This window comes from Hordeum vulgare, chromosome 4H, assembly GCF_904849725.1.
Source record: "Hordeum vulgare subsp. vulgare chromosome 4H, MorexV3_pseudomolecules_assembly, whole genome shotgun sequence".
Lineage (NCBI taxonomy): Eukaryota > Viridiplantae > Streptophyta > Magnoliopsida > Poales > Poaceae > Hordeum > Hordeum vulgare.
Genome location: NC_058521.1, coordinates 393526352 through 393544330, shown reverse-complemented (window position 1 = coordinate 393544330; position 17979 = coordinate 393526352). Strand labels below are relative to the sequence as shown.

The following is a 17979-nucleotide window of genomic DNA, read 5'->3' as shown; positions in this document are numbered from 1 at the left end:
ACTAACCCAAATAAGCATCTTTTAATGGTTTAACTTTTTTTAAGAGGGTTAGTTTTTTAGGTGGGTTAGATGCATCTAACACAATTTATATATTTTTGATTAGTTGAGTCTAAATTAATTCAAACTAACTCTAACCTATCCAAAGAGAACCACATATATCATTGTGATCCATTAACTATTGATTTCTCACAACTGGCTGATAAGAGCAAGTACAATAAGGTACAGTCAACAGACTGTAAGAATTAAAATATTATATTTTTGCTCAGTTGAATGAGGGAGAAGAGGAGAGAGAAGGGAAGCGGACTCTTCGTGAAGAGCCAGCTCTAGCACGTGCTCCTAGGTGCCTTGTGAGAATGAAGGATGAGCCATATATGATAAAAGTAGTACTACCTCCGTCCAATTGTATAGGGCATGCGCGTAATTTTAGGTTGTCAATATGACTAGCTAAATATATATTATATGCGATAAAAATTATATATTCAGAAATTACATCCTTGCATGAATCTAATGATATATTATTTGTTATATATAATATATATTTAAGTAGTTAAATTGACGACCTAGAACTATACGCACGCCCTATACACTTGGGCGGAGGGAGTACTCTTTTATAGCTAACTATTGTACAAGCTAACTATAAGAGGGGTTATAAGGGGGTGTTTCTTTCCACGGACTTTTTGGTGTAGGGACTAAAAAAAGTCTCTTTTAGTCCCATTGGAAAGAAAGAAGAGAGACTTTTAGGGACTAAAATTGGGTAGTTGAGACTAAAGGAAGAAGTCCTTATAGGAGGGACTTTTTGGAACTTTTTTGACACTTTTTCCAATAGTGTCCCTACTTTTAACATGTCATTTAATAACTTTTAGTATATTACTAGGGATAACATGGTCTTTTTACATGTCATTTAATGACCTCTAGTCCATGTTTAGTCCTTGGAAAAAACGGATAGGGACTAGAGACTTTTTAGTTGGGACTAAAAAAAGTCTTAGGACTTTTTAAAGAAACAGATCCTAAGACTGCTTATAGCCAACAGTTGGCTATACTATTAAGAGCAAGTACAATAGAGCTGAGTCAGCTGGCTATAAGGAATAAAGTAGTATATTTTTGTTTATTTGGAGGAGAGAGAAGAGGAGAGAGAAGGTAAGCGGGCTCTTAGCTAAGAGCCAGCTCTAGCACGTGCTCCTAGACACTTTGTGAGTATGAAAGGTGGATCATATAATAAATAAGTAGTACACTCTTCTAACCAACTATTGTACATGTTAGCTATAAGATGGGCTATAGGTGACATGGCATGAGCTTACAGCCGGCAGCCGGTTCTACTATTGTACTTGCTCTAACCATGCTCTAATGCATGAATTTATGAGAAGGGAGATACTAATACTACTGTACTAGTTTCCCACGCGTGGGAAACGAGGAACCGTTGACAGAGCGCGAATCTCAAAGGCAGTAGATAGATGGATAGACTAAAATAAATGAAAGCAGCCCACGCGGCCCCTCCGGGCAGAGCAGGAGCGGGTCACGTTGTCCACGCCGCATGGGACGAGCCTTCGTCACGAGGGTAGGGCAACCGACCCGACCCTACCCGCCCCGCTCTCTTGACAGTGACACCAACGGATTTCTTTTCTACTCACTACGGAGTAGTACTAGCACCAGTGCTGGTTTATAGCTAACAAAAGTTGGGATTAGCTTGGACGGAACAACCAACAACCGACGACGAGACGACTCCACACACGCAGCCGTGGACGCGCGCTTCTCCCAAGCAAGCAGGTCCAACCCCTCCCTCCCTCCGTCCCTCCATCCATCCGCAGCACTAGAGCCTTCGCCTCGCTAGATCTCGCCGCCCGCCTCGATTTGTTTTCTCGGCCTCTCTCCGTAGCTCGCTCGGCAGATCTGCGCCTCCCCTGGGAACCTCCGTCGCTTCCGTCCAAAGACCCGAATCTTTTCTTGCTCTTGCGCTCAGGCTTCGTCCGGATCGTGCGGCGGGGGTCCAGGATGATGGGTCCTGCTCCTTCGTGGTGGGCTGTGCTGCTGCTGGTGCTGCTGGCCATGGCGGACGCCGTGGCGGGGAGGTTCGTGGTGGAGAAGAACAGCGTGCAGGTCACCTCGCCGGAGAATCTCAAGGGCAAGTACGAGTGCGCCATCGGCAACTTCGGCCTGCCGCAGTACGGGGGCACCTTGCAAGGCTGGGTCGTCTACCCCAAGGACAACAGGCAGGCCTGCAAGGAGTTCGACGTCTCCTTCAAGGGACACAAGTCGGGAGCCCGCCCCAACTTCGTCCTCATCGACCGCGGAGGTGATTCTTTTCTCTACGGGTCTTCCTTTCCTTTCCTGTGCTGTGCTGCATTTATTTATGTATATGTTTATTACCAGGCTGCTCATGGCGATTAATAAGCACTACTAATACTGCTTTAGTTTGGTCATTTATTTATGAGTAGTTTCAAACAAACAAAAAAGGAAGCTTGTTCAGTTATAAGGGGATTAATTAGGGCAATCTTCGATTGGTCTCATTACCAAGTTCGTACTAGCATATTCTCGCAAAAAAAAAAGTTTGTACTAGCATCAATCATTAGCTTCCAGTACGCTTATCTTCCCTTGGATACAGTAAGATTTTCCTTCGATCTGTATATATAGCCTTTGCGGTAGCAACAAGTCGTGCATAGGGGATTGGTTCGATTTTCAGCTACATTTGGGGTTGCACTCACTTCGTTTGGGTTATTCTGATGAACTTCCGAACCGATGACATTGCTAATCTTAGTATGTTCCCAGAGGGCAAATCAGTTGTTGCAACCCAGGAAAACAACGCAAGTCCTGCTGGCTGCTGTAGCAACAGTATATTTTAAAGCTATTTACTGGTTCATCTAGCATGATACATAGGTACAGGTATAGCGTACGGCATGTTCGGTTTTGGTCCTGGTTTTGAGTCTTGTAAGTTTGGAGTCTTCTCGGTGTTCTTCTAATACAAAATGATGCACATTTAGATGGTTTGTGCAAATACTTGGAATAGGAAGTAGGCGCGATGGAATAGTACATGTTGTTGTTTCACCATCCATTTTCTTACAAGGAACCCATCTGACATGTAAGTTAGAAATGATTCAGGGCAAAACAGCTCTATTGTTCCCATCCTTGAATAAGTTATACATGTTATTGCTCGTGGTGTTAAAACATGTAATTGGTTTAGCATCTTGCTGCTTAATTCTCTCCTGTATTTTCCCCTAGTCTTAAGTGATTATTCTAATTCCTTGCTTTACTTTCCTCTGTGATGAACAGAATGCTTTTTCACAACAAAGGCATGGAATGCGCAACTTGCTGGAGCTGCAGCAATTCTCGTTGTGGATAGCAAGGACGAGCCTTTGATCACAATGGACAACCCAGAAGATACTGGCACGAAGCACTTAGAAAATATCACTATTCCATCTGTGCTGATAACAAAGAAATTGGGCGAGGACCTTAAGAAATCTGCTGAAAATGGTGACATGGTTAGTGTCCTCCTGGATTGGAGGGAATCCCTTCCCCATCCTGATGAGCGTGTAGAGTATGAATTCTGGACAAACAGTAATGATGAATGTGGTCCTAAATGTGATATGCAAATGGATTTTGTGAAGAGCTTCAGAGGAACTGCACAAGTTCTTGAGCAGAAGGGTTACACACAATTCACTCCTCATTATATTACATGGTATTGCCCGGAAGCTTTTACCGTGAGCAAGCAATGCAAATCCCAGTGCATAAATCATGGGAGATATTGTGCACCTGACCCAGAGCAGGATTTCAGCAAAGGATATGATGGAAAGGATGTCGTGGTCCAGAATTTACATCAAGTCTGTGTATTCAAGGTTGCCAATGACACTGGCAAGCCATGGTTGTGGTGGGATTATGTACATGACTTTGCCATTAGATGCCCAATGAAGGAGAAGAAATACACACATGACTGCGCAAGTCATGTTATTAAGTCACTTGGTAGGTCTAATTGGCATTGATATTCATATCTCAGAACTTTTCATTTTTTTATTCTTTATAATAATTTACTAATCCTGCAGAATTACATTTTCTTAAAAAAACTGCCAGAGTTAATATTTGCCCCTTGCAGGTTTGGACATGGAGAAGATAAACAAGTGTGTTGGAGATCCTGAAGCTGATGAGGAAAATCCAATTCTAAAGGCGGAACAAGATGCCCAAGTATGACCTTAATGAGAACGAATGACCTTGTTCTGTCAAATAGTGCCTTATTCATGCACATTTTTCATCAAATTATGGTATATTCAGCTATATGTTTCTGCGATATAGATTGGTCATGGTAAACGAGGAGATGTCACAATACTGCCAACCCTTGTCGTCAATAACAGGCAATACCGAGGTTGTCTACCGGTCTCTACCATAGTTACCCACCCCCTCCCCTGATATTGTGTGTTACAGTCTAGTTCTGTTTTCAGGTAAGTTGGACAAAGGTGCCGTGCTAAAAGCAATCTGTTCGGGATTTGAGGAGACAACTGAGCCCGCTATTTGTTTGAGTGAAGGTATATGTTTACCTTTCGTTTAAGTGTAGATTTTCTTCCTAGATCTTGCCTTACCTTGGAATGCTATTTACTTCTTTTTTATCTGTTCACTATAGATGTTCAAACAAATGAGTGTTTGGAGAACCATGGAGGTTGCTGGGTCGACAAGGCTAATAACGTCACCGCATGCAAGGTACAGTTTGAGCTCAGAACACCTCTGACATTTCATCTTCTCTCCTTCATTTATTCTTGTCTTGTAGGGTAACTCTAATTTGCTGGATATTGAAATGTAGGATACCTTCCGTGGGCGTGTTTGTGAGTGCCCTATTGTCAAAGGTGTAAAATTTGTGGGGGATGGATATACCAACTGTGAAGGTACCATGAGAATTTAGTTATGTGATTGAATTTGCTAAACTGATTTCTGTAATGGGACTGGAACAATGTGGTTGCCATAAAGTTTATTTGTTCACTTATGCACACCATCCTATTATTAGAGTTACGTCAATTCTTTGTAAGCTTAGTATTAACATTTTCTGTTATCAGCTTCCGGTGTTGGTAGGTGTGAGATCAACAATGGAGGATGCTGGAAAGAAACTAAGAATGGGAAGACAATATCTGCCTGCTCGGTAAGTGGATGACTAGATGTTATTATGAGGCCTACTAGTTTTAGTCGCAATTCTTTAGAAGAGCGAAAACTAAATTCAGAAAATCTGCAGCATGAAGAATCTGAAGGCTGCAAATGTCCACAAGGTTTCAAGGGCGATGGTGTAAAAAGCTGTGAAGGTACTTTATCATTAATCAAAAACTTAATTTTTGCACACAAAATTTGGTTTGAGCCCAAGCTAACCCTACCAAAATTTGGCTAACCAATAGTTTGGTCAAGGTATTGGTTGCACATGTTTTGGCTAATGTTGGCAAGAAAAGTGAACTAGAATTGGCTAGAGTGCATGGGCATGCCAAACAAGAGCAATTTTTTTGGCTATGACCAAAACGATGGCATTGTAGTTATTGGTCACCATCCAAACAACCCTATTTCTCATCTAACACAAACACTTGCAAAGTCTGGCAAATTCGTATTGAATGCCATACCGATACTGATATGTACTGGATTGTGATAATGTAATGCTGTATCCATGAGGTATCGAAGATATAAAAATGAAAATAAAAGTATCGAAGATATAAAAATGAAAATAAAAGTAAATTAACTTGGATACATGCTGATGCATGTTCGATACATGGTGGATACAGCTCAGACCAATAATAGCCCGTAATTCACAAGGGTAATTTAACCATCCCCTGTGATCTCGTCTAGTGCGTCACTTTCCTGTCTACCCTGGTCCTTCCTCTGTCCTGACCCCAGCCACCTCACTCCTTTTCGCCCCTTGACGCCTAGGTGGTGGTGCCAGCGACTAGTGGGCGGTTGTAAGCTCCTCCCGCTCAGGCCTCATTCGGCACTGGTGTTTTTCCACCCCCAAGGGGCTTGGGGATTGGTGGGGTTTTGGTGATACCCTCCCCTCCACCAAATCCCCTCAATTCCCCCAAAATCCCCCATCCCCATAATTTCCTATGTTTGGTACAACAGCAAAACAACACAAATTACAACAGCTATGCAACATTCTGATAAGATGTTGAAAAATAAAAATCCATTCTTTTAGCATCCAGTAGGCTGGGACAGCAGCAACAACATACAAGATGCGTACCAGCAGCAGCACAACAGAAAAATGGTGCAAAATAAAAATCCAATCTTTTCAACTTAAACAACATCAAAGCAAGAAAAACTTGCTATAACCCATACACAATCCATCACAACTAGCATCTTGCTATCAAATTGACAATAGTGCAGAATATGAATATTAAAAAGTAGTGCAAATATATCAGGAATGGCACACACTTCATGAACAGAGTAGCAGGTCCTAAAATAATTCCATCACAACTAGCTTCTGGGGGCGGCAATTCTTTCCTTTGCTACTATCTGGTTCTTGGAGGTGGCAGCGAAGACTCAAAATAACTCTGCAAGAAAGCAGTGATCTTGAGCCCACATGAAAAAAGGCAAAAAAAAACTACTACAAGTGTTATGGACCATAGGAACTTCAGTGTATATGCGAAGACCGGAACATATGCATAATGTAGAGATGGACAGTACAATTAGCAACCAGAAACATTTAGATGGTCATAATGATATGTGGTAGCACAAAAACAACCAGGAGACTATAGTGATATACTCCCTCCGTCCGGAATTACTTGTCGCACAAATGTATAAAAATGGATGTATCTGGAACTAAAATACATCTAGATACATCCATTCCTATGACAAGTATTTCCGGACGGAGGGAGTATGCGGTACTTATCAGTCATCTCTTTGTGCCTAGAATAGAAAAGAATGGATCATGTAATAACTAAAAGGCATGATTATTTGTCACATATGAGAAGGTAAACTCAAGTGCTTGTAATGTACAGTAGCATATTTGATTATTATTTCTCCTACACAGGACCAGTACAAAATTTCCACGGAAGTGGCAAAGAAAATACATAGTGACGAGGGAACAGGAACATAACACTGAAGTTCAATATGCTGTCGATTTCTTGCAAATAAAAATAATGCTGAAAGAAACAAGCATGTTCTAGCACATATTACATACTATATAACAGAAAGAAATTTCAAAGATCAAAACCCCGTGACTTCATTTCATCATCATCTTCCTCTCTTATCTTCCAAATATGATCTAGACCCCGTGACTTCATTCCAAAACTAATACCGAAGCAATTACATACTATAACAGAAAGAGAATTCAAAGATCAAAACCCCGTGGCTTCATTTCATCATCATCTTCCTCTCTTATCTTCCAAATATGATCTAGACCCCGTGGCTTCATTCCAGAACTAATACCGAAGCAATCAAGGAACAATGACAAGAATTAGAAAGCTAACAAGAATTACAGAGCTAACAAGCCGTAGTAAATACAAGGCATCTTAACGGGATCTCACTAAGGCGGCGGCTTAACGGGATCTCACGAAGGCGGCGGCTCGTCCATCCCCACTATAAACCAAGGCTCAGGTACCTATAAAAAACAAATCCGTTTGTCTAAGGGTTAGATAATCCAAGAACGGCTATAAATTGGAAAATGTTAATTCAAAATAAATTGAAGTTCCTCTTTCCTAAAAAAACAGTTTTGCAATATCAAATTAATTGAAGTTTTCATGAACATGACTCAACTTGCGAACAGATCACTTGTTCCTCTGTCGTAAAGATGTCACTTGTTTGTGTACATTATAATTATTATTAGACTCTTTCCTGTCATCTTCTGTAATCTGCAAATGATGTATCAGTAACGAAACAATTCGAGGCTGTACTGCTGTTGTAACTAGTAGATGTTTCTTGGTACTGAACCAAACTAAACTGTTGCATTTCACTTCTTAGATTTATCTCACTTGTTGTTGAATTTCCAACTAGTAAATTTGCATGCTGGCCTCATCAAAGATACATGAATTGTTTGTAAGACATAGTGTCACTGTGCTTATGTTGCAAACCAGTATATCAGATGATTTGTAAAATAGCTCTTCTGACATCAAGGTTCAGAGAGAGATGCAGTTTAAGTTGTTTTGGCGAGCTCGCACACACACAACAACCCCTAGAAAAGCCGCAGTGGAGCATTTTAATCAATCCATTCAGATGCCATTTTCTTTTCTACTTTTCTACTAAGATCATTGCTGTCGAAAGGAAAAGTTGAACACACGACCATGATTAGGTGTCCTAGAAATCAGAATACAACAATTATCAGTCATGAGGAGAAAAATCCATCAGTTTGTACACGAAAACTGTCGTCTCTGTTCCATGGTTAAGCAAATCAGATACTCTCCCCAACCCCCAATCCACCCAAGACCGAGGATGATCTGCATGCATTCAACTTACTGTTTCCAGTGCACAACCTAAAAGTTCCATTGCACAACCATATTAGACTACAAGCTGCAGACCAAATCTTGTTATCATGTAGACAACTCACATCTGCATAGCCCCAAGCAAGCATATTAGCAAGAACTCCGGCCAAGCAAGCATATTAGCAAGAATTCCGTCCAAGCAAGCACACCCATGGTCAGACCGACGACTGAAACCCTAGACAAAGGGGAGGGGAGGGGGGATGAGGTGGAACCAGTCCTTACCGGCGAAAATCCCAGGCTGCCGGAAGGATCTGGACGTCGGAGGCTCGGCTTGGACGGGATCGACGAAGACAACCCAGATGCGAGGTGACCGGGGGGCATACAATACAAATTAGCTATGTCATATAATACTTCTTAATACTAGTTAAACATAACCACATATTGGCATTTTCTGAAAATCGTGTATCCTCATTGGTATCACCCCGATACCATGAACATGTATCCATATCAGTTCTGCATAACTCCCAACATATTCTAGAGAAAACTAATAAATTGCTTTTAGTTGAGATTAAATTATTCGGTCGTTGGGGTTGTATTATTGATATTCACCTTGCGAGCAGAGTGAAGATTTTAAAGTTTGAGAACTTGAGGACTTCTGGAATTATTTTTTCTGAACTTCCTTTGATCCACCTTATGTGCAGATATTGATGAATGCAAAACGAAATCTGCCTGTCAGTGCAATGGCTGCAGTTGCGAAAATACATGGGGAAGCTACGAATGCAGCTGTGGTAGCAGCAACATGTTATACATGAGAGAGCAAGACACGTGCATCAGTGAGTAGCCTAACCTGAGATTTCTCCATACCTATCTTGTTATTTGTCTTGCAAGAACCAGTATACTATTCCCTCCGTCCGGAATTACTTGTCACAAAAATGGATGTATCTAGAACTAAAATACATCTTGATACATCCATTTTTGCGACAAGTAATTGCGGATGGAGGGAGTATATTATCAGTGATGAGAAGTAAATTCATCTGCTCAGTTGAGCAAAATAACTTCTTTTTGAGATGGTTGATCCTATTCTTTCCTGTTGTTTGAGATGCTTGATATGCTTCATTTCACATGATTTATTAGTTGTTTCCCAGTCACCTGTAAGTTTGTGAAGATCAGGGATTGTGTTAGTTGCTGAATAGACGATGGCTACTGCCACAGTGATTTTCCTTGATGTTTTTATATGGTGAATTATTACCTGTTCTTTCTTTAGCCTTAATCAATGTACTCCAGCAAGGGTATTAGTCAGATCACCAAGGCTTTGTATTGCTGGGTACTGCAAGGGTAGTTTCTATTCACATAAGTTGGTAGTCGCAGTTTTAAGTCTTGGCAGGTGAAGCAACAGCTGCAGGATGTGTTAACTGTAATCCGCACCACGTTGCCTTGTTTAAAAAAAATAAAAATAAAATCCGCACCGCGTTGATCTTGCACTCCATTTTGTGCTACCTGAACACAAATGATAGCAATGCATGATACATTTGCATATAAAAAGAAAAAAACAGTTTTATGGATAGTCTAGTTGTAGAGATATTCTGTTAACCTAATGTTGTCAGCAACTAAAATGGAGTCACAGTTTCATTTGATCACTTGTTTATATTGTACTCTCGTGCCAGTCTAATGCTATTGATAAACTCCTTGCACTTGCAGGCAAGCAAGCTGCCTCCTCAGTCGGGTGGAGCTTCATGTGGGTTATTTTCTTTGGACTTGTATTTGCCGGGGTCGGAGCATATGCAGTATACAAATACAGGCTACGGGTAAAACATCCTCTGACATTTATTTATTTTCAAGTGGTCTTGGGTTGGACTTGAACCAGTCAGTTGTTGACAATAACAGTACGTATTTGTGGCTGACTCCGTGTGTGGTATGATTCCTCATCAGAGCTACATGGATTCGGAGATCCGCGCCATCATGGCTCAGTACATGCCTTTGGACAGCCAAGAAGGTGCAAACCAGCAACAGCATGTGGCGCATGCTGGTGATATCTGAGACCAGATGGCACACGAAGCGTGCAGCATATTTTACCATGGGTGGCGTCGGCTTTACAGCGCAAAGATACAATTTGTACGCGAGGAGATTTGATGTATGATTCTAGGAGTTACACTGTTGTGCACCTTCATTTTGTGAGACACGATGAACAGCATAGGCGATATTGTCCCCCTTTGTCGGCTCTAGACTCTTGCATACTACGTACGTGTCAACATCCTGTAAATACTTGGTGTTCAGACAACTTGCCCCCTTATATCTGAATAAATCTGGAGCCTAGATGTGGTATGCAACATGCATGTGCCTTTTTTGTTTACCCTCGATTGAATACAGCACTTGCTGCTTCTTTTCGAAGTGGTCAATCACAGCATAAAACGTCGCATTGCATTGGCTGCAAGTTTGTGCAAATTTCCTTCCTCCTCTCGTCTCTCTCTCGTGAGCAGAGGAGCCATGTGGACCTTCCTACTCTCGTCTCTCGTGAGCAGAGGAGCCATGTGGACACGGTGTGCTTATGGCGTCTGGGTGCAGCGTGGGCGCTTATGGTTTATTCAATTAGTGTGGGCTGACGCGCTATGTAATTTCAGTTTTTTTTTTATTTGTATTAGTCGATGACTTAACCTGATATGTGCTATAAAATGGTTATGTGCATCATAGGCAGGATACTCTCCTCTTCAAAATGAAAAGAGAGGAGACATGGGAAGGGTGAAGACTGAGGAGCCATTGCAGCATGGGAGGGGTTCAGCAAAGCAAAACATAGAGTTTGCTCGAAAAGGGCGGGGGAGTGGGGAGACAGGAGACAAGAAAGAGCGAGCGTGTGCAGCCTTATGATAGAAAAAAAGTATAGGCCGCGTGCGTTGTGCCGACTATTTCTTTGGTGGAGTAGTCTCCTTCTTTTGAGGGAGGAGCTCCATCGATTTTTCTTGTGCTCTTTCGATGCGCCTTTGCTTTGCTTTGCTTTGCTTTGAGAGGGAGAGAGAACTAGAATCTCACTCCTGCTATGGGTTTGATATGGTTGTTCATGGCCGAGTTCCTAGGCGATCAATCCTTTCTGGTCATTTTTCGTCGTGCTGAATCACTAGGGGCTCAGCGTGGCTGGCTCTAGTACCCACCTAAGCTAGCTCCATGATGCAGTTTGGTCGTTGCAGGCTCTGTCGACCTGAATACGTACGTACATGTGCACGCTGTACTGTTGGGCAGTTCGGGGGGACACTCGACTAGTTGCACTGTAGTAGTAATGCAAGCGTCCAGTCACGAATATGGTGAGGTGAGGTCCCTTCGTTGAGAGAAAGAGGAGATACGGTGAGGTTTTCGGCGACCGATCCATTTCAGATCGGTGAGGTTTAGGGCTGTCCATAGTCTCACAGGTGGCCCCCAACAACAGCATCCTAGAACAGTCAAACACCTTTCCCTGCCTGCACTGCATTCTACATACACTCTCCTACGGGGGCTGCTGGTGGTGGAGGTCGGGTCCCGCCCTGCCCGCGCATGAATGCGGCCATGGGCATGGGCATGGAGCGCTCTCTCTCTCTCGATCCTCGGTCGCCGCTGGTCCTTGATGGATGCCGCCAAATCCAGCCACTGCGCGCAAACTGTTGTGGCCAGCGAGATGCGGCAGCGCAAATGAATGCGTATTGATGGCGGCAATCAAGACTCCCCCGCTGCCGCCTCCTGTCATGTCCAGGTGCGCCATTAATTGCGGACAAACGCCCGCAGCGCCCAGCACCAATACCCTCCTCCCTTCCCCGCGTCTCGCGCCGCCTCATCTTCCTCGCTTGGCTGCTTGGCTTCGCCTGCGGCTCTCTTCTCTTTCCTCCCGCTTCCGACTTCCGAGGCCCGGATGGATTGCTACGAGCCGGGTTTTGAGCGCCGCGCCTGACCTACGCGCGCGCCCGTGGCCTGGGGGACTGCCGGAACACATGTACTCCGTAGTACGTACTCTCTCCATCTTAAAATGACTGTCTCAGTTTTATATTAAAATTAATATAAAGTTATATTAAACTTAAGAAACTTAGACTGGTTGATATAGGTATTAGTATCATGCATATAATACTAGTCTATGGTACCACATCTGTAATGCATATTATCTTTGTCACGTCATGATTTTGGAAGGCACGGTTAAATTTACGTGTATTTTCACAATAGATAAGATTTAAGGTGCATTGCATTTATTCATAGCATCTACTTCCTCCGTTTCTAAATATAAGACCTTTTTAAGATTGCACTATAAACTATATACGGATGTATATAGACATATTTTAGAGTGTACATTCACTCATTTTGCTCCGTATATAGTCTCCTAGTGAAACCTCTAAAATGTCTTATATTTTGGAACGGAGGGAGTAATTAGTAGTACTATATTATACTACTTCTATATGCATGCATAGTGTGAATTGTATTTTTAACTCATTTCACATCCAATCAATAACCACCTAGGTTCTAGAGAATTTCTATGCACACCTTCTAAACCTTGACGGAGGGAGTATCATAGAGTAGTTCATTTATTGTCATGTAAGACACATAGTAGTATATCATTTAATATGATACGGTATCATGATATAATACTCAACCCTCTCATTCTTCATTTAATTCCATGCAACGTCATTGAAATTGCCTAATTGGCATGCATGATACTACCCATGATACTCCGTCGTCGTCCGTTTGGATCAGCGCGGACAAAAAGTTGACCCAACGCGCCGATTCGAACGAACGCGCGTCCGTTTTTGTCCGCCTACAGATCCATTCCCGGTCCAATTTTGAGTCCGATTTACGTCGACGCGGACATGAAGCGAACGCGCACGACGCACGTCTACTTCCCTCCTTGGCCCGTAAGTTGGCGACAAACGACCACTTTTTTCCTTCATTTTCCCCAAACCACCCCGCTCGCTCCCGCGCCCGCTCCCACCGCCATGGACGACAACCTCAAGGCTGCCGTCGCCCTCCATGGCCTCGTTCGTCGCCGCCGCCGTAACCAGAGGCAAGGCCCGCGCCCCCACCCCCGCAAGGCCGCCGCGCCGCCCAAAAAGAAGAAGAAGGAGTTGATGCCCGAGGAGCGGGTCGTGGAGTCGGCCAAGAGGAAGGGTCGGAGGCACGCACATGATGCAAGGGGCGAGGCAGCTGTTGCCGCCGCTGCGCATCAGGAAGACACCAATGTCCGGGTGAAGGCAGCAACGAGGGAGGCCTTGTTGTACCTAGGGGTAAACCATAGCCAACATGGGCTCGTCAACATATCCTCGGATGATGCTTCCGGGATCACCGCGCGCGTCTTGCACGCAGCCGATTCCCGGCTTCCACGTCTACTCGCAAGGCAGCCACTTCTCCAGGGAATGCTCGCCGGAGGTGAGCATCGTGGCCCCTTCCACGCCGAGCCGGTGACCATTGACCTCCACGCCGCGCCCGTGGAGGCGGATCATCGTCCGGAGGCATGAGGAAACGCCAGCGCGAGATGCCAGCCGACATGCTCAGCGGCACCCGCAATCTGTTCGACGGAATGCCGGCGGACGTCGATGATGACACGGCCAACCGTTTCCTCGAGAACATGATCTTCGAAGGCGGTGCGCCGCCGGCTGGTACGTACAATCCCGATGAGACCCAAAGCTAGGACGACCGAGCGCCGTTCACGCAAGCCACCAATGGTCCACATGATGCCTTCATGCAAGATCAGGTCGGCCTAGACAGCTTCCCGCTCGACCAGGAGTTCCCGGAGGACTACGACCTTGAAGAGGAGGATGATGACATGGACATCGACGGGGAGCCTTTGTTCGAGGAGGAGCTCGCCGCCCAAACTGCTGCCGGTGCAAATCTGAAGCATAAGAGCAAGCGGACGAAGGCATACACGCCGACCGAGGTCAAGATCCTTTGTGAGTGTTGGAAGGACATTGGGCAAGACCCGAAGGTCGGCGCCGATCAAAAGTGATCATCCTTAGAGCATCTCCAATAGCCGCGCTATACAAGCGCCGCACCGTAAAAAAGGCTGTACTTAGCGCGCGCGCGACGCGGCGGCAGCTCCAGCGGGCGCGCAAAAACGGCGCGCGCGCCATTTCCAATTGAGCGCGCTGGCCGAAACGCAATCCCGCGCCCATTATTTGCTGCGCCGGCTCCCGCGCGCGCGACTCTCCCGCGCTCGCTCCTGCTTTCTTCTGCGCTCTCTCCTGCTCTCTCCTGCGCTGGCTGTGCACTCTCTGCGCTCGCTCTGCACTCTCGCGACCGCCCCCATCCGACCGCGCCGCCGCCCCCATCCAACCGCGCCGCCGCCGCCGCTCGCGCCACCGTTTGGCGCTGCCCCGGCCTATCCCCGAGCCTCCGTCGCCGCCCGCGCCCGCCGGCGCTTCCCCGGCCTGTCTCCGCTGCGGCCGCCGCCCGCGCCCCCCGTTCAGGCGCTTCCCCAGCCTCCCCGCGTCGCCGCGCTTCTGCCCCACCCCTCCTAGTCCAGCCGGCCCTCGCGCGCCTCCGACGTCCGAGGAACAGCGCCCGACCGCTCGCTGCCGCGCCGCGCCCGCAAGGTGTTCGACAAAACGCCTACAAGGTATGTATTGCTTCAAATTTATGAATTTGGTGCATGTTTTGAATTGTAGTTTTTTAGTATAGTATTGAACATTGTAGATGAGTTCGTCGTATGATTCTTCCGAAGAAGAATTTGATATGGAAGAGGAGGAGGATCTTGCAGTGATCATAGCTGTGCATATCAATAAAAAACCGAAGCACGGTGGTTCGGTTATGGGTCGGGATTTTTTTTGGAGAGATAGGATTGATGCCCATAACAGATTGATGAAGAACTACTTGTTTGAGTTGTAATAACTATTTATTGTTGATTTATTTTGTTTGTTTGATCGTTTTTCTCACTATTTTTTGAAATGTATATGTGGTTTGTGCCTGCTGCGCGCGCTGCATTTTTGGGCACTGCTGGAGCGCGGCGCGCACGCTGCATTATAGCGCGGCTGTTGGAGCCAGCGCCTATCCCTGCGCTAAACCAGCCGCTGCGCGCGCTGTAAAACCATTTTTTGGGCGCGGCGTGAAGCGCGGCTGTTGGAGATGCTCTTATGGACCCGTGTTCATCATGAGTTCCATGAGCGCAAGAAGTTTCCCCCGTACCAAATGCAAAGCAAGCATGGATGTGTGTCACTTTCAATGTGTTGGAGGGTGATTCAAGAAGAGTGCAACAAGTTTTGTGCCACCTATGAGAGCATCAAGGGCACGCCTCGTGAGCGGCCTCGGCATGCAAGACATGGTATGAATGCCCTCTCATTCCCTTTTGGTGCCACACATTTTTCTCGTGGATTGCATGTCCATTTGTTCACATATGCTTGCTTGGTTTGAATTATAGGTGTTCCAAACTTTGGAGGCATTCAAGGTTCAGCACGACGGCAAAGCCTTCCATCTCGCCCATCATTGGACTATCATCAACGGGGAGGAGAAGTTCAAGGCGCAATATTCCACCCTCTTGGCGCGTGGGGGGAAAGAAGTTGTGCAGGACCATGGTGGCGAGAAGGCCCGGCCGCGGGGGAAGACCAATTCGAAGAAGGAGGACAGGCGAGACGCGACGTCGATCGCCTTGCTTGAAAAGGTGGAGGGCATGACAAGGAAGAAGGACTTGAGGGAGGAGAAGCACCGACAAGAAAAGGAAGAGCTATGCACGCCTTCATGGAAATCCAAAGGAGGAGGCTCGAGATGGACGCGGAGAGGCAAGCCAAGATGCTTGTGTTGGAGGAGCCGAAGCAAGCCAAGATGCTCGAGATCGAGGCCACGAATGCCAAGACCAAGGCGAAAGAAGTGGCCCTCGCAAGCATGAAGACGGGCGCGAAGATCATAAAGGTTGATCTGAACACCGTGTCGCCGAGGAAGAGGCTATGGTTCGAGAAGATGCAGGCCGAAATGCTCAAGTTCGACAAGTTGTGATCTGCGACGGAGATCACAGTCCCTTTTCTGTATGCCGGTAAGTGTGCTGGCATGACCACGGGCCGACATGGCGTGGTCGTATTCCCACCCCTTTTGGTGTGCTGGCATGTGCGGCGGCCGCTGGCAAGCGTGCTAGCATGAACTGCCTGGTGGTTTTACGTAGGCTGACAATGTATGCCGACCGCTTGCATGGTGCCGGCATGAACTCTTGGACGTTGGCATAAAGGCCCTTTTAATCTAAATGCGCGGACATAAAATGGATCATCCGTGTCGGGCGCACGGCAAGCTCATGGACGCGGAGCGGACGCCCGACCCAAACGGATAAAAAACAGATAAAATCATCGTCTGTTTGGGTTAGCTGGTTGGAGTTGCTCTAAATTCTCAATCCTTAAAGTCTACCCTCCCTACTCATTAATCCCGATCACTATTGACCGTGAACCTGCTTTCTTTTTAATCCCGGTCACTATTGACCCTGAACCTGTTTAGACCAATTTTGGTACGATAGGAAAATGATAATCGTGGTCGAGATCACTCTCTACTCTGATTGTCTGTACGGGTCCACGTGACATATTTATCTTCTCACCCCGGTCTCTCTATCTCTCTCCCCTCGGAACTAACTGCAGTGTGTCGTCAAGCTCATTGTCATGCCCTCGTGTCCCTTGAGGTCAAATTTGGCGTTTTGACCTTTCGGTCAAAGGTAATCAAGATGTGACCCTGGTTGGGAATAATTTCAGGATTTGACCCTTTTTCCTACCGTTAGGTCGGCGGTGGTAGGTTACAATAGACTATCGTCAGGGCTTTCGGCGGTAGGTCATTTATCCACGTCAGCAGTGTAAACGGCCTGTCGTCGAGGCTACCGTCAAGGTCCCTGATGGTAGGATATTCTAACCTATCGTCGTAGATTCTGCCGGTAGGGTTTGGGCAGTTTTAAGCCGCGGGGGCGGGCTTGTGGGGCCTCACCCACAAAGCAACCCTTTTTTCCTTCCCCGTTCGCCACAAGAACAGAGAGGAGAGCCTCTCTCATCCCCCCTCCGATCTCCTTTGTTTCTTCATTTTTGTGTGGATCGAGATGGCTCCGAAACGAGAGAAGTGAGCTCTCTCAACCCCTCCAATTCGTTTTAGTAAAACAACTTTAGAAAGGACCCCCTTGTAGATAACATCGACGCTAAGCACACCATGTTTGACCCTGCGTTTGACAAGGGTCATTGCGCCCGTTTTATTGAGAATGTAGTGGTAATAACTATGATCAAGTTGTTGCACCAAAATTTTGGATTTGCTAAAATAAGTTACTAACTGTTTTTGTCTACATTTTGACAGATGTTATCGCCATTGCTGATGAGGGGTCACACGAAGACCGTTCAAATGCAGTAGATAACCAGTACACGCTGCACTTCAAGAGAGCAAGTATGTTGGGTTTCATGCTTCAGTTCAAGCGTTTGCCACTGACGCTCGTCCACTCGGCTCTGACATATTTGGTGGACCGATGGCGGCCCAAGATGCACAATTTCCATCTCCAATGTGGTGAGATGACGGTGACCCTTGAGGACTTTGGCATGATCATGACCCTACTAATCCAGTGCCACGTTCTCACTTGGTGAGTGGAGAGGAACAACTAGAGAGAGAGAGAGGGTTATCGCCCTCATCGGCGACTTCTCCGCCATGAAGGATAATAGAACATCCAGTGTACCAC

At 45.8% G+C, this 17979-nt stretch overlaps 1 protein-coding gene across 2 annotated transcripts; it reads left to right on the top strand.

Moving 5' to 3' along the window:
• The first annotated feature begins 1650 nt into the window (after positions 1-1650).
• On the top strand, positions 1651-10690 carry LOC123448704 (vacuolar-sorting receptor 1-like). 2 transcript variants are annotated; one of them, XM_045125674.1, is made up of 13 exons: positions 1659-1764; positions 1958-2290; positions 3265-3951; positions 4082-4170; positions 4279-4348; positions 4425-4508; positions 4604-4680; positions 4781-4862; positions 5031-5113; positions 5204-5270; positions 9065-9196; positions 10062-10168; positions 10293-10690. In XM_045125674.1, exons 2-13 carry the CDS (start codon positions 1990-1992, stop codon positions 10398-10400), a joined length of 1887 nt encoding a protein of 628 aa, XP_044981609.1. In that variant the 5' UTR covers positions 1659-1764; positions 1958-1989; the 3' UTR covers positions 10401-10690. The 2 variants fall into 2 exon arrangements, with proteins under 2 accessions (XP_044981608.1, XP_044981609.1); XM_045125673.1 differs by having other exon boundaries at positions 1651-2290.
• The last annotated feature ends 7289 nt before the right edge of the window (positions 10691-17979 follow it).

Bases quoted from the DNA above. Each gene is read 5' to 3' on its own strand.
- LOC123448704 (XM_045125673.1), top strand. From the start codon at position 1,990: ATGATGGGTCCTGCTCCTTCGTGGTGGGCTGTGCTGCTGCTGGTGCTG. The intron at 2,291-3,264 runs GTGATTCTTTTC...TGTGATGAACAG, and splicing joins CGTCCTCATCGACCGCGGAG to AATGCTTTTTCACAACAAAG. The intron at 10,169-10,292 runs GTAAAACATCCT...ATTCCTCATCAG, and splicing joins TATACAAATACAGGCTACGG to AGCTACATGGATTCGGAGAT.